The sequence below is a fragment of the Alosa pseudoharengus genome, unplaced genomic scaffold (genome assembly GCF_046254945.1).
Source record: "Alosa pseudoharengus isolate Yale_2024_CS ecotype anadromous, Long Island Sound unplaced genomic scaffold, YU_APseudo_1.1 YU_APseudo_1.1_scf_1, whole genome shotgun sequence".
NCBI classification, from domain to species: Eukaryota; Metazoa; Chordata; class Actinopteri; order Clupeiformes; family Clupeidae; genus Alosa; species Alosa pseudoharengus.
In genome coordinates, this window is record NW_027468564.1 from 12,694,605 (window position 1) to 12,718,612 (window position 24,008).

General features: G+C 41.5%; 2 protein-coding genes and 1 long non-coding RNA gene across 11 annotated transcripts; 2 read left to right on the forward strand and 1 right to left on the reverse strand.

Annotated features, from left to right (window-relative positions):
- The first annotated feature begins 2,854 nt into the window (after positions 1-2,854).
- On the forward strand, positions 2,855-21,874 carry LOC143136637 (uncharacterized). Of its 6 annotated transcripts, none has more exons than XM_076297357.1 (10): positions 2,855-3,085; positions 3,687-3,765; positions 4,087-4,266; positions 10,675-10,742; positions 10,911-10,962; positions 11,772-12,021; positions 12,104-12,196; positions 14,711-14,778; positions 14,864-15,017; positions 16,438-21,874. In XM_076297357.1, the coding sequence occupies exons 1-10, from the start codon at positions 2,973-2,975 to the stop codon at positions 17,202-17,204; spliced, it is 1,824 nt and encodes a 607-aa protein (XP_076153472.1). In that variant the 5' UTR covers positions 2,855-2,972; the 3' UTR covers positions 17,205-21,874. The 6 variants fall into 6 exon arrangements, with proteins under 6 accessions (XP_076153472.1, XP_076153485.1, XP_076153480.1 ...); XM_076297370.1 differs by having other exon boundaries at positions 14,870-15,017; XM_076297365.1 differs by having other exon boundaries at positions 10,914-10,962.
- LOC143137659 (uncharacterized) lies at positions 5,903-7,086 on the forward strand. Its single transcript, XR_012990051.1, has 2 exons — positions 5,903-6,238; positions 6,734-7,086. It is a non-coding gene; the product is annotated as an uncharacterized LOC143137659 (long non-coding RNA).
- LOC143137167 (uncharacterized) lies at positions 7,089-10,492 on the reverse strand. 4 transcript variants are annotated; one of them, XM_076297568.1, is made up of 3 exons: positions 10,046-10,492; positions 9,149-9,244; positions 7,089-7,874 (listed from the first exon to the last, which is right to left on the reverse strand). In XM_076297568.1, exons 1-3 carry the CDS (start codon positions 10,346-10,348, stop codon positions 7,863-7,865), a joined length of 411 nt encoding a protein of 136 aa, XP_076153683.1. In that variant the 5' UTR covers positions 10,349-10,492; the 3' UTR covers positions 7,089-7,862. The 4 variants fall into 4 exon arrangements, with proteins under 4 accessions (XP_076153683.1, XP_076153681.1, XP_076153682.1 ...); XM_076297566.1 differs by having other exon boundaries at positions 9,031-9,244; XM_076297567.1 differs by having other exon boundaries at positions 9,017-9,244.
- Positions 21,875-24,008: the final 2,134 nt, after the last annotated feature.

Below are 24,008 nucleotides of genomic sequence, written 5' to 3' on the forward strand. Positions count from 1 at the left end.
CCTGAAATGTTCACAAGGGTTTGAGGATCATGAAAACGTGCCCGAAATTCACATTCCTAACTCTATAGAACTAAGACTAAGCATTTGTGGTAAAATTCTTCAATGGAGCAGTCGCTGCCTCTGCTCTGCATAAAGGGGGATTTTGACCCCCCCCTTGTGCGATCCGGGTTCCCGGAAGTGGCTCCTGATGAAGTATCTTGCTCCGCCTTAACAATCTTTGCCTTACATCAGGTACCACAGAGCCCACCAGATAGCTTGCCTGTGACAAGATGGCCGCAGGTGATGCCGTTAGAGACTCCGCCGTAAGACATCTAGCCTTTATTATGTATATCTATGCCATGGACCACAAGTGCTCAGGCCTGCCATTTTAACCCTTAACGGAGTAGAACATACATGCTACATGAATGATACATGAATTTACATGCTACCGTCACACCGGTGTGATGGGAATGTTGGGAAATGAACGTTCTAAAGAATATCTGGGTTCATTGAATTCAACTTAGAATGTTCAAAAACCTACACCTTTAAGGGTTAAAAGGCAATGTGGGCCCCAGCCGTGGCGCGACTGGCTGGGGCACCTGCACCGTCCTTTCCGGATCCCACCCCGAATCTCTCTCTCCCACTCGCTTCCTGATGTTCTCCACTGTCCTATCACATTAAAGGCATAAAAAAGCCCCCCCCCCCAAAAAAAATAAATAAAAAAATATTAAAAAAATATATAAAAAGGTAATGTGGAGAGACAAACAAAAAATCGGATCTGAGCAAAAAATCCGAATTGAGCATTAAGATTCGCAATGTGAATGTAGCCATCCAAATCTCCAGGTCTACGAACAATTGTCTCAACCTCGTGGCTTGGTTTTCACTCTGACATTCTGTGTATTGTGTTGTTCACTCTGTTGTTATGAAGTGCTGTCTTCTACATTACTAATAAGGTAGAAATATAGCGTTCTAAGGTCTGATAAATGTCTGATTTGATAATGTTCTAACTTTACTTTCCCTGTAGTAACACAATAAAGTTTTCCCCTTCATGAATTGAAAAAGTAACGAATAAGTTCTGACTTTAATTTCGAAGGATTTGAGAATGGCGGCCATATTGGAATTTTCTTCTGTTGCTAAAATTGAAGCACACAGACAATTTTCAATCCACACATGTGTTTTTGTTTAATTTATCGTTTGGTTGTATTTCATGAGCCGTGTATGTCATGTGACCTTGAATGAACTTATATGACCTGGAAGCGTTAAGGTCAGGGAAAGGACTTCTGAAATGAGTTTGCGTGCACTGCGTTTGCAACGCTCCAGAGATAATACCGCTGGTACAAGGCGTACACGGTAATTGCTTGAATTTATTGTATTTTCTTTATACATTTCTGTATGTCTTCTTGCTTAATATTAATGCATGGTATGTGCTTTGTTTGTTGTCTGCCAGTTTTCACGGTGCTCATGACGAGCAAAGAAAATAAAGAGTCATGACATCAGTATGAAGCGTGGACCAGGTTTTATTGACACCAGCAGTAGCTACACTATGAATCTGATTGAATTTAGTATTGGCCATCCCCAAAATGCACCAGAATACAGGAAATCACATCATACAAATAAAACAATTCCTGGGGGAGGACCCCCAAACCCCCCTTCACACATATGCGACAATTAGTGGGGGGCCCTTAATACAACTGGGCCCAGGGGCTCGAAAGTTCAAAGTCCATGGCAGAAATAAGCAAGAAGATGTGGTGTCTAGAATGAGGCTAGGATATAAAGGATTAAATAGACCATTGTTTACCATGAAAAAGCATGTTGATGGAATGTGTGAATATTGCAATAGTCAAGAGACCATAGAGTATGCAATTATGTATTGTCCTAAGTACCATCAAGCCAGACAAAGATTGATCTCTCAACTTGGTGAAATCCAGATGACATTAAATTTACATGATATACTGCAAAGAGAATCTGGTGAAATTAGTTTTCTTTTTTTTGTTTGTTTTCTTTTTTAATGTAATGGGGTTATTAAAAAGAATTTAAGAAAGTGTAGGTTGACCTTTTGATCCACACTCCAGTCAAGGTGGCGGTAATGCACCAAAAAGCTGGTCGCCAACCGCCATATAAAAAGAAAACGAATTTTCAATCAAGTGAAGTTACTGACAAAATTCCTAAGGAAATGCTGGGAAAAGAACATACAGGAATTAATATTTCAATGGGGAAGGGAGAAGCTAAATCTAAAATTAAATCAGAAGTTCTACTGAAATGGCAAAATGAATTGAAGGTAGAGTACAATGCAAGGCATTATCACACGATTCAGGAAAATGTGTGGAGAAAAAGAATTACATTAGATCTCAACAGAAGGGAAGAAGTGGTTTATAGTAGACTAAGACTGGGTCACACAGGTCTTAATGGCACGCTACGGTTAATAGGGAAGAGTAAGCGTTCATATACTGAATGTCAAGCTATAGAAGATGTACATCATATTTTATTTAATTGGGAAGAGAAAGGGTTCATGTACTGAATGTCAAGCTATAGAAGATGTAGATCATATTTTATTTAATTGCAACAAATACACAGGACACAGGCTGCAATGGAGAGAAAGAGAGACTGAAAATGGGATAGAGAACATCCTTAAGGAAGAAGGAATGCAGAGTTATAGGATCAAATCCGTATTTATTTTTCTGAATGATACAGGTTTAATTAAAATGATCTAGGATCCTATTTTTTATTTATTTATTTATTTATTCCCCCCCCCCCCCCCCCCCGTCCTCCTAAACTTTAGCTATAACAGTCTGTTAAGTCCCTTACACACTCCTGTACAGTAGGTGGCGGTATGGACCAAAGAGTTGTAATCCCGCCAATAAAGCAAAGAAGAATTTTCAGTCAGTTTGTTGTGAATGGCTTATGCTAACACTTGCCTATTTTGTCACTAAGGTGCTTGTAGTCTCTTTTTGTTCTAGTCACAAGTCACCGGCTAATCTTAGCTGGGAGACGACATGCAGGAGAGTTCGACCTCGCGCCTGAAGCTTTTGTCGCAGCCAAATCACACCGATTCCGGGAGGCTACGAAGAGTTGGCACGGAGAAGGTAGGAGTCGCGCTCCGGCTTGGGTAAATTGTTTGGAGGAAATTCTATCAAGGGTGTTCTGCCTAGTGACAATAATAAAACATCATCCGACATCAGTGAACACTAGGCTACTGTATAGAATGTGTATGAGGCCGCAGCAGACGCTGTCGTTCCCCAGTAGGCCTACCTATACAGCTACAGGTTTTCGCCCCCCGCACGGTTTTCTATCTTTTTTACAAGGGGACTCTGGATTCTACACCACCGGTGTCACGCTAGACGAAAATATATATAAATATTCTTTAGCCACCATCGGGACTTCCAGTCTAGTTTTGTTAACACAAGACCGCGTGTTAAAACTCAATTGGTAGCAGGTTCGTCTGGGTTCTCCCAGGTTATTTGCTATTAGGTCTTGAAAACTGTCACGGATCAGTTCTGACTGCAGCTGTTCAGGCAGGTTTCCTGACGAGTAATTTGCAGGTTGAACATGGCAGGCAGGAGATGCCGGTTAGCATGGCACAGCCGCACATAATATGAGTGTTTTTTGGCAGTTATGTCGGAATTTATTTATTATGGTGTAGTTATGTTTTGGAGGATTGTTTGTTGTATAATAATTGTGTATGTGTGTGTGTGGATGAATGAGGCTAGTCAGCATATGGACATGAGTCACAAGCAAGCCTGCATCGACCTGGAGAGGGCCACCCAAATCATCACACAAGTATTACAGGTAAGACACACCATCATCATCATCACACAAGCATTACAGGTAAGACAAACACACACCATCATCATAATCATCATCATCACACAAGCATTACAGGTAAGACACGCACACGAAAACGCAAGGAAGTATTACAGGTAGAATTTGTATTTTTGTAGTGTGAGAAGTTTGCCACAAAGTTTGCAGTTTCTTTGTCTTCGCCTTCATGGAATAACCTACAACTCTGATGAACTGTTCCTGCCTGCCTGCCTGCGTGAGTGATTTAACGCGTTTGTGTGTGTGTGTGTGAGTGATCGAAAATGCTTGATGTGTTTCTGCCTTTATCAGCATGAAGTGGGTCGGAACCAGGAGCTCTGTATGTTGATTCGTCATCTGGAAGAGAAGGAGGCGGAGACTTGGCGGAGCCTAACAGAGCAGGTGGAGTCAAACAAGGAGCTGAAGCTGAAGATCGATGAACTGCAGAAACACCTGGAGGAGAAACACAACTCACTGACACAGGCCAACCAGGTGTGTGTGTGAGTGAGTGAGTAATCAGTTAGTCATAGCACATTTTATACTGGCAGAATTCTCTCCTCCCTCCTCTACCTCCTTCCTCTCCTCTTCCCTCTGTAACTCAAATGTTATTCTATTGCTTTAGCTCTGTAACTTAAATGTTATTCTATTGGGCTTATTCGCAAACACCGCCGCCATATTGTTGATATGACATTCCAGTTCTATAGGCTATTCTATGTGACAATCGCCTGTAGCGCGTAGATTTTAGCTGAGCAGAGCACAGCCTACGGCTTTTTGTCTGATAACTTCTACAAGAGGATCTATGATGCAACTACATGGTCTGGAGGCAGAAAGGGCTAACATATTTCTCTGTAACATTTCCAAAATCCAAGTGAACAAAACACTATACAAATAGAATTATCTACTGATATCTTTCTCCACTGAGAATTAAGGGCGTATCATGAATAAATATATTAGCCTATAGGCTACTGTAAACGTTGGCTAACATTGCCTACCTAGCAATGCTATCTATGCAAATGCAAAATGTCCAAAGGTAATCTAAGGTAGGCGACTACATCAGGCTACTGCTGATGTCTCCACATTGCATAGGGGCAGCTGTCTGCACTGTCTAAAACTTATTTAACTTAAGCCCACAGAGGACAATATAATATAGTATTAATACAAATATAATAATGGCGATGGATGTGAGGAGTTGGCTGTAAGTTTAGCCTAAGCTATTTATCCTGGCCACAAGTCTCTCCTGCGCTAACTACTTCTCAGTCTCGTTCTCTTCTCGTTTTCTGACAGCTGTCAACATTGAGCAACGAAAATAAGGGAGATTGTCCGGGTTACTCACCCAAAATACAGGGAAATTTCAACATTCGTCTTTCTGTTGCTATCCCTCTGCTGAGAGCAAGAATTCGTAGGCCTACTACAAAACTGCTGCACTAATTAAACGAGGTGTGAAGCTAGGTCTAATGAGACTTTGCTTGAAAGATTGGCGTCAAATCGTGCTCTCTCCCACACTGTTCTGATCACTCTAAGGTTGCCTTCAGGCAAGCAAAACGATGCTTTAAAAAACATATTTTCGCTGGAAGGGCAGGGGGTACAGGACAACAGTACAGAGACGGCCAAGTCCGATGGGGCTAATGTTATGAGAGTAATAAAATATGGGATATTTTACGGGAAAATATTAAAACAGGAAGACAGCTGGAAAAAAGTTGACAGGTATGTTTCTGACAGTGGGTGACTCTAGGGCTCTTTGCTGTTGTTAGAACGGCCTGTACTATTGCACAACATAGGCCTACCATCACGTTAAATTTTGTACAAATAAATAAATAGCCTACAGCGATCATACCGGCGCTGTCGCGCTTGTCAATTGACAGCTGCATTAAATAGACCTACCTATGCATTTTCTATATCAACAAAATGGCCACTGCGAACGTTATTATCTGATTATTACGTAGATCGAATATGCCTAATTGCTGTAGCCCTGGAACTCAAATGTTATTCTATTGCTGTAGCTCTGGAACTGAAATGTTATTCTGTTGCTGGAGCTCTGGAACTCAAATGTTATTCTGTTGCTGTAGTTCTGGAACTCAAATGTTATTCTATTGCTGTAGCTCTGGAACTCAAATGTTATTCTATTCATAAATATCAGCTGATGTCATAGACGTTCACAGACGTTCGATAAAACTCACCGCCGCCATATTGAGTACCTTGGTACCCACTGACAGTCTATGTATAGAACGCATTGGTTTGGGTACCAAGTCCGACTCCGAGCTCGCTCGTCAGCCGCTATACCTAAACAAAGATGCCTTCAATCTGTTGTGCTGTGGGATGTAGCAACAAAAAAGGGGACCAAACGTGTCATTTTATAGACTTCCCAAAGACGAGGATAGACGTCAACGATGGCTTGCAGGGATTAAAAGGGCAGAATGGACACCCACCGGTAGCAGTCGACTTTGCAGTGCACATTTTGTCTCTGGTGAGTAAGGATTTCATAACATAGCGAGCTAGCTACTGTCTATGGCTAGCTATCGCGAGCTAGCTATCGCGAGCTATGCTAACCTAGATATTTGTATACATATGTTATAACATGACAAATGTTAAGCATTAAGAAGGAATTAAGACACTGTGTCTAACAGAAGCACAAGGTTAGAGTAGTAGCTCACTGTGGGCTTTACAATGTAGCTTTCTCAAACTAATGGCACAAGCAACTAGTGTTAGTGTCCAGGCAGGACAATCTGTTTTCATCATGACAGCCTTATGCTTGTAGCCACTGTTCTGCATCAACTTTATGTGGTGAATACCATTCATTTGAATGACATTGGATATTTTTCTAGTAAGATATATATAATAGTGACTACTGTTGCTGCTCTGAAACAGTTGGGCTTACTATTCATAACCTAAATTCTGCCTTGTATTACCTTGTTTATTCATTCTGTAATGTCAGTTGTGCTTCCCACCTTTGTCTTGACAGGTGGGAAAAGCTCAAACCCTCTGTGCCCCGACTTTGTTCCAACCATATTGTGCAGCTTCACCCAGCTGAAATTGAGTCGTCTCGGGGACTGGCGGCTGTGCGCATTCACATAGAAAGGGTAATAGGTCTTGTAAGGAATAAGTACACCATTCTGCAGGGAACCATACCCTTATCACTGTGTTACGCATCTCCAGATGGACTCTGTCCACTGGACAAGATGGTGAGAGTGTGTTGTGCCCTATGTAATTTTTGTGCCCCTGTTGTTCCATCAGAGTGATGGCCTGTACATCTATGACTTCTGTCAATTACATAGTATATGTTTCTATCTATTAAAGAAAGTTTTGAGAACAGAGGATTAACGTGTAGTCAATTTGTCATTTTACTTAAATACCCATGTTGGGACAGAAGAAATCACATGGTAAGACAAAATCACTATTTACAGATTGCATTTCAAGTGGTAAGGTCCCAATATATCATCACAATAACATTAGACAACTTAAAATATAAAAAAAGTGCTTCATTTTTTCTGTATTTTCCTACATTCACAACATTTCCACACCTTAGGAATTCTAGTCAGCTGCAAGCAAGAAACATGAACCCTCTTTTGCACTGTTTAGATGCACAGATAACCACATTCTCTGAATCACCATCCGGTTCACCACAGTAGCATCCTGACTGGGGCTGTTGCTCTGAGCTTGAAGAAAACACTGTGCGGGGTACTGTGTAATACTTTCCAAGAAGTTCTGGCAGAATCTTTGTTTTAACAAATCGCTCTACTCTGCTGTATGTCTCGTTAAAAAAACACTTCATCAAACTGAATTCTTTGTATGAACATCTCAGTGGGACTCCAGACAACAAAGTCACAATACTGTACCCCTGCAATGCACATTTGGACTTGGACTTGTGACATGTACTTGTGATTCGGTTTTAGGGCTATGACGTTGTCCTTCGCCAATAGACAGAAATTGGTGTCAGTGTTGCAGCTATTCATAACAGAGTCTTTATTAAGTGTAAAGGGGCACCGATCCATGGCCAAGATGTGTTGATGATCAGGCCTGATGTCTGCACTTGAAGATCTGTGTGCCCTTGCATCGCTGTGATGTACTGTGTCCTTGCTGTGGGCTCATTCTTATTTCCCCATCTAGAAAAATACAAAGAATTGTTTAGACAGGCTTCTTATACTTCACTAAAAAACTACAGTATCCCACGTCACTTCCAAACTACTGTGTTAACTCTTTTCTATGGAGAGCATCATTTATATGATTCACCTTTTAATTGTGTTCGCTATTGCTTATCCTAGCCATTAGGGGGAGTATTGCACAGGGTGTGGCACATCACATGGGTATTAGGCTCCTTAATCAATTAGGAAGAGGTGTGAAAGAAGGGGACCAGTCGTGAAACACCCACTCCACCTACAGCATGCTGTCAGCGCATTGCACAGACACTGTATTTACTTAGGCTATATCATAGCACTTTAAGAAGAAATGTAAAAAGTGTGGTACTTAAATATGAATTAGTTGATGGCAAAATTGTTTGTATTAAAGCAATATAGCACCAATGATCGTGGGGTTGGTAATGGATATTCCCAAGGAGATGGTTCGGTGGCCCAGGTAAAACGCAGTTGTGACTCGTGGGAATATCCATTGCCAACCCTATGATCAACCGTGGTGTATTGCTTCAAATGTCTTTGACAAATGAAATGAATACCAGCACTGTGAGAGTTCCTTTAGTTATGTGGTCTTTCCTTATGCATTTAAATATTTACCTCATAGCCTCTGTGGACAACTTACAGGATGATGATCCTCAGGGACACAGCGCTGTCTGTCCTGCTTGCCTCATGGAACACTGATGCTGTTACTCTCCCAGCTCTCTGCTCAAACCAAAGCTTACTGCCTGCCTGTTGTCTAGTTGCCTCTTCAACTGATAAGCACTGAAATATTTTGTGACGGTTAATGCTATTTCAACATGATGCCTCTATTTGAAGACCCTCTCACTCTCTGCTAGTAACGTCCTTAGATCAGTGCCTATCAGAGCACTGTTGTAGAGGTTTGAAAGTGGCTCGGGCAAATTTAGCTGCAAAGTTTTCGGCATATACCTATCTGAATGACCCTCAATTACTGACAAAATAGCAGTCCCCTTGCTATTTTTGGCCTCCATGTCACACTCATAAAGCTTGTTGAATAGCTCCATATATTCGGCTTCTGTAGGAACTATGCTGGGTGATGGTATATTGATTACAGGCCTATGTGGCACAAAAATACTTGACAGTTCATTGTACTGCACCTTGCCGGTCTTACTTGGCGGGGCCCAGGCACAGGGCATGTCCGTGCAGGACACGTTGTCTTTTTGTTCAACGGCAGCTGAGAGGGCATACATGAGGGCAGCTGCATGTGAACAAGCTTCACCCAGTCCCACCTTGCAGGTGCAGTGGGCCACACGAATGGTCCCATCCTCATGGACCACGATCCATGGCTGTGTGGATGTTGTGTTGACAGCTTGAGAGTGGTTCACCTGAAGTGAGGAAGTAAGATCAATTAGTTTAGCAAGAATTTGCAATGTTAAGACATCTGATTTGTTTTAACATCCACTAAACAGAATACTGGAAATCCTGGGTAAGGACATGCCATCCACTACACAACAGATTATTGCCAAGCCTATCCTTGCACTGTTTACTTTTGCACTATTGAACTTAGGCTACTCTACCATAGCACTTTACCATGGTCAGTATCACAGGATCAGTCCCTATCAGGCCTTGTAATCACTTCAGTAATCAAATCAAATCGGTTGTTTGAATTTCCACTGGGGAGTCTAAAGTCTATCTATCTATTTCTACTCTTGAGAGAGTTGACAAGCTGCACATTGCTTGGGGTAGCAGCGACGCCTGTGCTTTTCTTCCCCAAAACATGAAAACGTCAACAACAACCATCCAAAACGTCATGTTTTGCATTAGGCTAAGCATGAATTAGGCGAAGTCTTCTAGTTTATGATATCATACTGTAGCTGTAGGATTGAGCGAGGCTCTGAAAGATGATACAACTCAATAGTGGAGTGCTCGCGTTGAAGTTGAAGTTACACTATTTTTTGTAAGACTTTTTTTTTTTTTTTTTTTAAAGGTCGATGTGATAAACACGTTAACGTTGACAGCACTTTCAAGTAGTTTGCAGACCATGGTACTGATGCTTTAGCTTAGCCTCATTCTAGCTAACCTACAGTGACAAGCTAGCAGCTAAGAGTATCAGCTAGCCTACAGCTGAGGTAGATATCGGTGAGCAGCTGTTTACAAAGTTGATAAAAAAGAGTAGGCCTACTTACCCTTCCTTTGACGAGAAAGTGCTTCTTCTTGAAGAGACATATTTTCGGGTCAAGGACCCAGCCCGCAAAAAAATACCTGTACGCCTCCGTGCTCTTAAAAGCTTTAAGCGATGCTCCGGTGTACGATGATGGATGATGTATGAGGTAAATGTAAATATCGTGGAAGTGGATGTCAGGCAGTGTGTTGGTGGACAAAACTGATTTAAAAAACTCTCCCGGTACTGTATACGGATCACACCCAATACACGCAATTTTCTCCTCGTATCTCCGATTTTCCTCGCTGTTTAGATGTGACAGACTCATGTTTAGGCGATAGTTAACGTCTGACAGCTGAGCTGACGGGGGAGGGGCATTGGAAGCCGCAAGTAGGTACTCAAAATGGCGCAGTTCTCACTGGGTACCTAGAGCGGATGACGTAACAATTAACAACGTGACGTGAGTGATAACTATGAATTGCTGTAAGTCAAGTGTCTGCCAAATTACTGTAATAAGATACAATATAATATTGTTTTGTGTGTGTGATATATTTAGATATATTTGTATAATTCATGTGTAGGTGTGATTAATGTAGTTAATTGTTTGTGTGTGTGTGTGTGTGTGTGTGTGTGTGTGTGTGTGTGTGTGTGTAGACTGTGGTTTTGCTGAAGACTGAACTAAGGGACCTTTGTCAACAGCTGCAAGGTCAACAAAGAAATAGGTACTCTTCAACACATACTCTCTCACACACACACACACACTCTCACTCTCACTCACACACGCTCACAGCAAACAGAGGGCATGGCTAAATTGCACAAATGAAATCTATTCAAGTATAAAAGGCCTTCAACTTTAATAGTCAACATCATTAACACCCCCCTCCTCCCAGCAGTGATCAGGATGTGAATGAGAAGCCACATGGTGGGGAAATCCAGATCAAGGTAAGATGAACACACACACACACACATACACATTTGGGAGAGCCTGATCAAGGTAAGATGAACACACACACACACATTTGGGAGAGCCTGATCAAGGTAAGATGAACACACACACACACACACACACACACACACGCAACCATGCTGAGTAAACTATTGTACATAGAAACATTGTAATTATTCAGTAAGTAAGTGTTCATCTTAACTTGATCTGGCTCTCCCAAATGTGTGATGCTTGCATGAAAAATACTTCCAGAAACAACACCAATTATATGTGTGCTTTTTAATTAAATTACTTTTGGATGTCTGAATGTAAGGATTCAGGAAACACAACTACCAGCTTTTGTGTTTGGTAAACAGCGGAGCAGATGGGCGTAAATCACTGATCGAGAGATCTTTATTAAACAGGAAGTAGGCTACAATAGCTTTTGGCCCCGATATATTCAAATCTGACATTTGGCCTACAATATTCAATGCTAGACAGTGTGTTATCCAGTCCCTGCTGCGTTTTTATTGAAGTTGCAAAAATCCATTATAGCCTTAACAAATTGGCCATTTTATATTCAAATCTGACTATAAAAATATAAATATAGCCTACAATACTCTTTCTTTTTCTGTCGGTCCGCGGTTATCATACGAGTGACAGAAGCACCGGGCATAATTTGACTAGATGTGAAAGATGTATATTCTTACGTCTGTTGTGTTTTTTTGTAACAAATCAGGATTCCTTGCTTACAGTATATACAAACATACACACACACCCTACACCCTTTTCTCGCACATTCTAACATCTGTTATGTGCTTTGCAGCAAATCAAGAGTCCCAGCTCTCCTCTCCAATCAGACCAGCTGACGGCAGCTGATGAGCCGCTGGACTGGTCAGAACAGATGACGTCGCCTGACGGTCAGATTTCGCTGATGTCGCCTGGCGGTCAGATTCCGCTGGTCTCGCCTGGTGGTCAAAATCTGATGGTCTCGTCTCAAAGTCATCTGGAGGCTCCAGTGTCTAGGATTAAAGAAGAAAATGCTGTTCATGGATATGAGGAGTGCAGTCAGTATGGTAAGGAGTTGTGGAGAGGAACAGACACAGAGACACAATTACTCACTCACTCTCTCTCTTTCTCTCTCTTTCTCTCTCTCAGTCTCGTCTGACGGTCAGACCCCTCTGGAGGATCCAGTGTCTGGGATTAAAGAAGAGAATGCTGTTCATGGATATGAGGAGTGCAGTCAGTATGGTAAGGAGTTGTGGGGAGGAACACACACACACACACACACACACACACACACACATACACACACACACACACACACAGTAGGGTCGGGTCTCTGGATCATAGCCAATCAGACATAGAGTAGGGTTAGGTCTCTGGGTCAGAGCCAATCAGAGGTAGTCATGGAGGTATGGCTTATTCGATTTGATGCAGATCGCAGATCTGACTTGATGTGATTCATACTGGGTTGAATGCAATGCACATTGGTTTAAACGCAATGCATACTGGGATGGACGCAATGCATACTGGGTATAAACGCAATGCATACTGGGTTGAACGCAATGCATACTGGGTATAAACGCAATGCATACTGGGATGGACGCAATGCATACTGGGATGGACGCAATGCATACTGGTTAGAAATACTGTCCGACTTCTGGCAGCCGGGGAGGAACTGACCACCGTGTCACCATGTCAGATCACCTTAAAATATATAAACCAGAAGACAACAATTTTATCACCAAAAGTCTACTGTATAGCTGATGTTTTTAGTAAGGTCCCACCTTTGAAGGTTTTAGAATATCTTACTAGCATAGATTGTAAAAAACATATTTAAGTTTCTCTAACACACAATGCTCTGGCCATTATATAATAATATATATATATATTAATATATATAATATTTCAAATAGTGACTCTTAATAGCCCCCTTCAGACCGCCGAGCCAAAAGCCGAGCTAGCCAGGCTGTGCCGGGGCTAATTGCTTTCACACCTTCAGGTGCGGGTGCTAACTGGTGCCACTTGGGGGCGATATTGGTGCTACTGACCCCTGATTTCTGGCCCACCCTAAACGCTGCGCCACTTGGTGCTATTTGTGGCCCACCCTAAACGCTGCGCCACTTAGTGCTAGAGAGGGGCTAGGGTTGGGGTCAAGGTGAAGGCGGGGTCAACCCGTTGTGTGTGGAGTCGAGAAACATGATTGAATGGCTATGAAAGCACAGCAGTATTTGCTAGCAGTACACCGAGTTTAGAGATAGCGGTTACGTCCGTATTAAAGATGTTTGCCTGCCAATAGGCTAACTCTGTTCAGAGGTCGCCATGTAGCACAGTAAAAAGTGAACTTATGAGTTAACTAACAAAAAAAGCTCCAATTCCCGCCCCTTTGGTTTGAAAATTCTAAAATAAAGATGTTTTTTAATACTTCAAAATAACATTTGATAAATGAACCTTACATTTTCCAGTAGCCATAGGTGTGTATATTTGAACAAAGTCTGGTTTGGTTCTTAGCAGGAGCATCTTTTCATACACCTATGTTGTGTGTGCGTTTCTTTTGGTTTGGTTTTGTATAGAAATTAATATTAAGTGACATACATGTAAAAGGGTGGAAATTGGTGACTGACTTCGATAGCATACAGAATAGAGATACGCGACTTTCACAAGCGGAGGCGTGTCGAGGTGTAATCCGGAGAGGCTAGTAGCCTGACGGTCTGAACACAGAGGTCTCGGGGATATGAGACTTGTAGACCTGGGCAACTATTACCAGGTGGCCCCCAAATTACCCAGTACCTGTGAACATGCAACCTATATGCTCTGATGAAGACATTTTGTCGCAACTCGTAAGCCTATTTAAATTAAAGGCTTTTTAACTATAAAAAGCAGTGTGCCTTTGACGTTTTTTGGTTAGACTTGTTAGACTTACACTGTTATGACTCTGAAGTTTAACCAACTTTAAAGAAGCCCTATGCAGGTCTGGTTATTTCTTCGCTGTTTCTGGGTTTTCGCCTGATTTGGGCTCGCATTTTTCACGACATAGCTCCCCCTGGAGCTTCGGTAGCAAGTGACTGCTACGCTAAACCCCCACTAGCTAGCGAGCTAGCCATCAAGAAACCAAGCTAAACACATACAGGGCTCAATAAAATGGTCGATCAAACACATTGTTCAAGAGACTATCAAATCACATTACAAAAACGAAGTTCACCCAAGGGTAGGCTACTTACAATTTCAACAGCAACAAAGCCAAGTCGGAGTCCGTTTTGCAGTCTTCTTAGAAACTACAATCTGACTACATTTTCGAGGCACGATTGGATACTTCCGCTGAGTAACATCCGGATGTGTTCGGACCGCGGCCAGAAAGTTGCATATTCGTTTTTTCCGCGGAGAAGCACTAGGGGGAGACGAAGCACCCACCAAACGACCCAAAAAGTGTTGTAGAACCATCAGAACGACTCAACCTGCATAATTAAGGTAATTTTTGCTAAAATTGTTGCATAGGGCCTCTTTAAGTCAAACCAACCTAAGAAGTGAAGAGCCCCACAACCATGTTGGTGGTATTTGTTTACAAAAGTAGCTCAAGCCAAAAAGGGAGAAAAGAAAGAAAAACTAAGCAGAATACAATAGCTTAACATTAAATAAACACACACACACACACACACACACCTGCTCAACCTAACTTGAGCTCACCTGTTAGAAATGTGTTCATTACTTGTCTGCTCAATGAATTGATGTGAATGTTACAGTCTGTTCTGTTTTCTCCTGTAGAGAGAGCTGACCCCAGAACACAACAGACCATCTCTTCAGCTGCAGACGTTAAAACCGAACAGACCCAGGTACTGTGTTGGATATTTGATGGAGGGTTTGTGAGTGTGTTTTGCGTAGAGTTGTTGCATTTCTCACCTCCCTCATATGTTTTAGGTACAGGAGGAACAATCAAACACGGCTCCAGTCCTCAGGGTTAAACCAGACCCATCCCCTACAGTCTGCGTGGTGCTGGTGGACTATCACCAATCACAGGACAGACAAGAGAAGAAAGAGGAGGACAGCAGAGATGCCGACCCATCTGAGAACAGTAAGAGACGTCAGAGAAGTCGGACTCCCAGCAGTTTATTACACCAATAAATACACCACTCCTCTCTGTTCCTGTAAAGGAGGAGTCACCCCTATATTCCCAGGGTCATACTACCCCAGGACCTTAGGAACTAGGGATCATAGTACCCCAGGGCCATAGGAACTAGGGGTCATAGTACCATAGGAACTATGGGTCATACTACCCCAGGACCATAGGAACTAGGGGTCATAGTACCATAGGAACTAGGGGGTCATAGTCCCCCAGGACCATAGGAACTAGGGGTGTAACAGTACACAAAACTCACAGTTCTGTCGGTACCTCGTTTTTTAGGTCACAGTACGGTTCATTTTTGGTACAGTAAGTCATAGGACCCTGTGAACATAGGACCCTGAGAACATAGGACCCTGAGAACAGAGGACCCCGAGAACATAGGACACCCGGGAACATACAACCCCAAATCAGAAAAAGTTGGGACGTTGCGTAAAATGTGAATAAAAACGGAATGTAATAATCTGCAAATGTCGTAAACTCTTATGTTGGCCTTGTCCTTTTTACAACTAAATATCAGATGTTGAACATGATAAATTTGACTATGTCATGGAAAATTGAGATGGGGGTAACACAATACTGGAAAAGTTGTGTTATTATAAAGAAAACAAAATGAAGAATGTGTCAACTAATTAAGGTAACTGGCAATATGATTGGGTATGAAAAGGAGCATCCCAGAAAGGCAGGGTCTCTTAGAAGTAAAGATGTAGGGATATTCATCACTCTGTGTAAACCTGTGTGGACAAATGATGACACAATGTAATTTTAATGCTTCTTAACATGAAATTGTGATAGTATTTAGGGAGTTGATCATCTACACTGCATAATGTAGTTAAGACACGAGTCCACAGGCACAGGACAAAGGCCGCACTCCTGTCCTTACTGCAGCAAGAGTTTCACTTGTGCTTCAGATCTTAGAGAACACCAGCGCATTCACTCAGGACAGAGCCAGTACCAGTGCGAACAGAATTGTGTATCTCTTCAGCTGCAGTACTGCAACAGCTGCAACTTAAAACTGACCTGGTCCAGTATGTGTTTGATTAGGTGACTGTCTTCCTTTTTTTGTGTTTCACAAGTGGCGTGTATTTTTACGCATCGTTGACTTACACGCTGATAGCGAGTTGGCTATTTTTGAAGTGGCGTGTATAGACCCTTTCAAGAGAGTTCCATTATCAGCATCATAGTTGGCCCCACAAGGCTTCCGTTTTAACATTCCATATGTTATCTTAATGCAGAGGAAGTAGATTGGTAACCAAATTGAACGTTCAAGCATTGTTTTTGTTTTTATTGTTGAAAGGGTCTATATTTACGGAAAACCATAATGGCAGGTTGCATTAGGTGACTGTGTCTTCCTTTTTTTTGTGTTTAACAGGAAAAGGATCATCTCCCTCCCCGTCCACCTTACACACCGAGGCGAAGACCACAACACAACAGAACACACACACAAGGGAGAAACCATACTTCTGCAATCAGTGTGGCAAGAGTTTCGCTTTCATACACTATCTCAAAGCTCACCTCCGTATTCACACAGGAGTGAAACCACACCAATGCACTCAGTGTGGCAAGAGTTTCATTCGACGTAGGCATCTCGAGGATCACAAGCGCGTTCACACAGGAGAGAGGCCGTACCAGTGCACTCAGTGTGGGAAGACTTTCCCTCAAAAGACAAATCTCAGAATACATCAGCGTATTCACACAGGAGTGATGCCGTATCAGTGTACTCTATGTGGGAAGGGTTTCTATCAAAACAGTAACCTCAAAACACATCAGCGCACTCACACAGGAGAGAAGCCATATAAGTGCACTCAGTGTAGCAAGAGTTTCACTTTCAATCATAATCTCAAAACTCACCTCCATACGCACACCGGAGAGAGACCATACCAGTGCACTCAGTGTGGGAAGAGTTTCCCTCAAGAGACAAGTCTCAGAGTACATCAACGCATTCACACAGGAGAAATGCCGTATCAATGTACTCAATGTGGGAAGGGTTTCTATAAAAGCAGTAATCTGAAAGCACATCAGCACATTCACACAGGAGAGAAGCCATATAAGTGCACTCAGTGTAGCAAGAGTTTCACTTACCTGGGTAGACTCAAACGACACCAGCTCAGTCACATAGGAGAAGCGCCGGCACTCTGAACTCTGTGAGGCAAGTGTTTCACTCGAGAGGACAAACTCAAACGACAGCAGCTCAGTCACATAGGAGAAGGGCCGGCACTCTGAACTCTGAACTCTGTGAGGCAAGTGTTTCACTCGAGAGGACAAACTTAAACAACACCAGTGCAGCTCCACCCCATTCTAGTCGGTCTGTGTGTGATGCGTTCATTTGTTTTTTCCATTAAACCAACCAATCAAAAAACGAAAATCCAATTATTTTTTCTATACAGTAATTTCCTGTGTGTTAGCCGCATTGTGTATAAGCTCAAGGATTAAAGTTCTCCGTCATAGGACGGATTTCCGTCAATTTGAGTTTAGAAATGTCATATTTGAGATCGATGCAGATCCGATAAGGAAAAAAAATAGGAGGGGGGGGGGGCGGCGGCGGCTATCACCTTTGCTTTTCCAAAGAACACGTATGGAGGACTATACGGTCTAAAAGTTGGATTATAGTGACACATTAGATACAGCTGATGAGGTTGGCCAATCCGTTTAACTTTTTTGGATATGATATTGTGAGCTCTATGTGCGAATTCGGAGAATTCCGTGCATCAATGTAGACAATTTCTTACTATCGCGAACTCTTGTCAGGGGAGGTCATTCATTTTGGGTGTCACCTATGACTTGAACAGATGGCCTTCTATGCCACCCGATGTAGGCTACTATTATTGTTATTGTTTTTAATCAATGCAACTAACATTATGTGTAAATCGACGCAATATAAACCGTAGCCTATGCAATTTATTATCCCGTCTGTTATGACATGTACAACAATGTGTTTCACAATTTGCGACGGAAGGTTTTGACTGAGCGTGTTAGCATAAAAAAAAAAATAATATCACTGTCATCATCGCGAACTGTTGAGTAAGGGGGTCAGTCTGTTTGTGACGCACAGACAGCCTTAGCCTATTTTGCTTACTTTTAACGTGAGTGTATGTTGACAAAAACTAACCATACAATTAAAATAGTCAACTTAAAACTTTGCTATAAAATATTATTAATTTATAGCACAAAACCATAACCAGTAGGCTTACCAGAACCTCGCAAATTAGCGTCATGATTTGTGTGCGTATATTTGGCAAGGCCACTAGCTGTCATGGATGCGTTGTTGCTAAAGGAAGGCAGGTGTCAAAAGTTAAAAAATAAATGGAGATGGGCAGCTGTTGGAAACGGGGGAGAACTAACAAGCCATGGTGTAAAAAAATAAAGTGCAGGGGTTTGCTTTTGCGCAGTTCGCTGCAAGTAAATTGTTTATGGATGCAATAGGAAAACGTTTTAGCACGCCACCAATCAGAAGTCCGCCTTAAGGTTAACGTTCGTGCACTTCAGGACATCTTCCCTACCTGGTGCAACTAGCCACCACGACAGGTTACGTTTATCTATGGCTGACCGTTTTTACGTTTAGAAAGTAGGCTATGCATGTTCTTTCATAGCGCAACACGACCTATCCCTCACCATATCGCAACCTCTTGTCAACCTTATAATCTGTTGCTGAAGACAAAAGCACCGTCTCCAGATTGTCGTTATCAAATGCGCAGACCTCCTGCATGAGCACACACAGTATTGCTGCTCATTGGAAAACTGAGTTGTCTGTAAAACTCAAAATTACCATGTTTTCATTAAATGCGGATGAGGCAACAAATGGAAATATGAACAATATCTAGAATGCTCTGATTCCTTACTTTGATGAGGAAATGGGAAGTCTTGCAAACTTGATTTTATAGATTTTACTTGGTGTTGAATTGCATATTAACAAGAAAAAAATCTCCCCTTTAAACACTTTTGGCCTGAAGTAATTAAATAAGAGTGTGTTAAAGCCTTTCTACAATATTGCTGCAGTAGAAAAGAACAGCAATGGCTAATCAGCAATGGTCAGGGATGGTACTAAAATATATTTTTGTTTATCAGGAAAACTCAATCTCAATCAAGAACACTCTCAATTCGCCTTATTCACATGGCGGCCATTGGCGGCTAAAACGAGGCTACAGGCAGAGACTTTCTAATGTAGAGACACAGCACTCAAAAAATACTCCATAGAAATGCATGGGGCTAGTTTGTCACGCCAATATGGCCGTTGTCTACACATATCCCACCCTCTCCTCGGCAAAACGTCGACATGTGAATACATTGAGCCAACATGTGGTGTGATGTGAATACATTGAGCCAATCATATGGTGTGTTGTGAAGACATCGTGCCAATCATGTGTTGTGATCTCGCCGCTGGAGCAAGATTGGTGTCGTGAAGCCTTGCGCACGCGCAGTTCGACCCAAAGACTGTGCCCGATGAGTGCCCATAAAACGTTGGTATATGGCCGCCGAGTGGAGGGACTTGTCTAAAAGGACTTTGCTACAGGGTACACAAACCATAGGATTGTTATGTTCTATGCATTCACCTGTAGGTGGCATTAATTATATAGTAAGTGTACCCTGTAGCCTCGTTTTGGTTTAAACAATGGCCGCCGTGTGAATAAGGCGAATACTCCCTTTACTTTGCTGTTTGCATCTTTTTGTACATTAAAAACCAATAGGTCGCGACTGCAAAAGTGGTGTTATCTCTATAGGTAGATAAGAACAACGTATGACTTATGGCCTGAAAAAAGTTCAGTCAAATGATTTTTTTTCACTTTAATCCCTGTAAGCTGCAGGATAGTGTTTTATGCAAGTTAAAAGAAACAAAACCATATTAATACCATATTAACTGCCCCTGTGTATTAACCTCATAGCTGAAGAAATTTTGCAAAATCATTGTATAAGCCGCAGCCAATAGTTGGGAAATTATGGAATTCGTTTTTAAAATCGAAATGAAAAACACAGAGAACAAGTAATTTTGTTTACTTGCTAGAACAAGACTAGAAAGATTAAGGGTCTGGCCACGAACAATGTAATGGCCCAACTCGAGGGACGGCAACAAGCATGCATTTAAAAATCTCACTGCACGCAATTGGATAACACTAGACCAATGTTTAATCTGAATGATTCTGGACTTCAACGCAATCGGATAACACTACGACCAATATTTACTGTCCTTTACAGCGTTACAGCGCTGTCTTCATCAGTTTAGCTGGTTCCCCGGGATGCAAGGGGTAAAAGTAACGTGCATCATTGCTCATTGCCAGAGTGTCTCGCAGAGACAATTCCATTGTGCTCTCGCGAGAACTCTGGGTTTCCAGGGTAAGAACACAATTAGCTTGACCCAGAAGTCACTGTTGTCTTCAAATAGAAAGCATAGCTTACAACGTTAATTTACCTAAAAACTATGTCCACACATACTAGAGTTTAAAATTGTACATATTGCAAAATAATTCCATTTACATATGCAAAAATAGCTGTTGAAGGCTGAGCATGTCAATCAAAGATATGGCAAATATTATCCACTAGGTGGCAGTATAAGATCAGGAATGAACTGCAGTTTGGCAATTCACTTGAAATGTGAAATCCTTCAGTTTACATAATCAACGTTCATGTTAGCCTACAGTCTATGGCCAGACAAGTCTCTGACATAATAACCTGCGCCATGTGTACACATAATTGGGGTTTTTAAATGCTCAAATGCATTTGGGTCTTTCACCACATGAAAACTCAGCTATTACTTAAAAAATAAAAACTGGCCAAAAGTTTTTGGATTGTGACGTGTTTTTCCTTTTCTTTAACATGTCAGATCTGAGATTGGCCAATATCGCCATATCTTTGATGTGTCAACAGCTGTTTTTGCTTATCGGATGGAATTATTTTGCAATGACCTATAGGAACAATCTGTGTTTTTAATCCCCCGTAATCTATGTGTGGACATACTCATTAAACAACATTGGATCAGTAAACTAACTGACTCCCGAAAATAAATAGAGTTGCAGTTTTTCCCACAGAAATGAATTCTATTTATGGTGGTAGGTTTGCAGAATTAACTTGAATGCAACAGTTTTTAACAAATTAGCGCAGTTATGATCATGGTTATGATGCAGATATAAGCACAATTTAGCAAGTCGACTTTTATGCCAACAATTGCAGGATTGTTAATGTTTTCTTTAAACGTGCATGTAGGTTTGTTGAGAGACAAGGGGAGGCTGTGCAAAGGTGCACATATCTCTACAATGAACAAATTCCATCCAATTTAAATAGTACGACATGGAAAATCATTGTGTGGTGGTCAATGTTGATATTGTGGTGGGCCGCCCGCCACAATTAAGTCAATGTATGGAAAACATTGACTGGGTAAATTCACATACCATAGGCACCTCTCCATTTGAGGACAACAGTGACTTCCAGGTCACATCAATTGTGTTCTGGCAAGTAAAGAAAAAGAATAAAGAAAAACTGGGGGTGTCTTGTTATCTGATTTGTCTGTTTTCTTTTTGAGTACAAAATTGGAAAAATGAAAAAACGACTCTTTATCCATGTTTTGTGGTTTTAGAAACTAATATAGAAAAAAAAGTGCATTTTAGTTTTTTGATTGTTGGTTTTAAATGGATATACTCTATAGAAGAACATGATGTGCTGGGAAGTCACTGGTTGTTTGATAGTCGTATACACCCTCCAGCTTGTGTGACTCAAAGGAGTATCGCAGAATTTTGTTTGCATGGAATACGTCCTTTAGGGGTCATTATTATCACCGCCGCGCAGCGAAGCGGCGGTCATATAGGTTTAGTCAGATTTTTTTTTTTTTTTTTTTTTTTTTTTTTTTCGCATGCCCAAATTTCCGTCAATGATTCCCGGGACACTGAAAGACCGGGGTACACGAAACTTGGTGGGCATGTAACCCCACATGGATAGCATGGAACCATCGTTTTTCGTTTTGATCTGTAGCCCCCCCGCTGGACTGGACCCCCTGAAAGGAGGGTAGGGCAGACACAGTTTTCTGTGAATATCTCGAAAACCGTGGGGTTTAGGAGGACCATTTTTTTTTTGTATGTTGATCTCAAGGGGCCATGTCAACCCATTCCATAACCACTCATTTCATGTATAGCGCCACCTAGTTAAACACAAAAAAGTAAAAATGAGGTGTTGTAATTGAAGGTATCTGTGACCTAACAAAGTCAAAACTGTACAAAATTGGAAGTGTAGGATCATTATGACACCCTCTGTATGCACGCCAAGTTTCGTGGAATTCCGTTCATGGGGGGCCACACAATAAATTCATTTATGTTACTATACACCAACTGGCCTGTAGGTGGCCGGAGACAGTTTTCTGTGAATATCTCGATAACCGTAGGGCCTAGGAGGTCCACCTTTTTTATGTATGTTGGTCTTAAGAGGGCATGTCAACCCATCCCATTACCACTTATTTCATGTATAGCGCCACCTAGTTAAAAATTAAAAAGCAAAAAATTAGGTGTTTTCATCACAATATCTCTGGCTGACAAGGTCAAAACTGCACGAAATTAAAGTGTAGGATCATTATGACACCCTCCGAATGCATGCCAAGTTTTGTGTACTTTCGTTCATGGGGGGCCTTACAATAAAATAATTTATGTGTACATTTAGTGACGTACACCAACAAGGATTCCCGGGACACTGAAAGACCGGGGTACACAAAACTTGGTGGGCATGTACCCCCACATGGATAGCATGGAACCGTCATTTTTCGTTTTGATCTGTAGCCCCCCCGCTGGACTGGACCCCCTGAAAGAAGGGTAGGGCAGACACAGTTCTCTGTGAATATCTTGAGAACTGTAGGGCCTAGGATGACCATTTTTTTCCGTATGTTTGCCTCCAGGGGTCATGTTAACCCATTTCATGTGCACACATGTGCACAAACAGATACACACACACACACACACACACATACATTCACAGTAATCATACGTATGACACATACTCACACAGTAGACATATGCACACAATTCAAGAATTTCTCAGAATTATGAACAGGCAAGATGGAGGTGGGGTTGTATAAAATTAATTTTACATGTGAAATCTATGAACTAATCATGTTTTGGTACTTGTTGTCTAGCAGATATCAGTGAGAATTGAGTGTGGATAATGCAATTTAGTGAGACAGTTAGAATCATATAGGCCTTTCAGCGTGATTTCTTTTTGTGGAAAAAATGTGCTGGACTGGGCGGCGGTCATATTTTGTACCGCTCTGCGGTACATCTAGTTATTTTAATGTCATTCAAATTAACATGATTGATTAAATAAATTACTGTGATGTTGTTTTAATAAACCGTTGTTGACATTCAACATTATAGCACATAAATTCAGTATTAAATGTTTTCTGTACATGTGTGTCATCAGTTTACCCTACAGCATAGATAGACTGACAGAATCTTATAACGCTTTCACTACCACTGTTGTAGAAATCACGCACGAATCACGATTTTTTTTACATTTTTACACATTCCAACATAAGGAATCATCCTGGGAAACTTGTAGAATAGTCAGAAACAGGTATCGTTTGTGGTGATGAATATGCACTATTATAGAATAGTCAGAAACGGGTATCGTTTGTGGTGATGAATATGCACTATTATAGAATAGTCAGAAACAGGTATCGTTTGTGGTGATGAATATGCACTATTATAGAATAGTCAGAAACGGGTATCGTTTGTGGTGAGTACACACGTCAGAAACAGGTATTGTTTCTGGTGATGTGATGAACATGCGCTATTACAGAATAGTCAGAAACAGGTTGGAGGAAAAATAATTAATATGAAAAATAGGAAGGACAAAATAGTATACTCAACACTGGTAAGAAAAGGCAATGGATTATGTTTGATTATTATTTGTAATTATAATTATCATGTAGCCTATATATTTATTTGACCTTTTGGTTGAGTAGCCAAAGGTTTG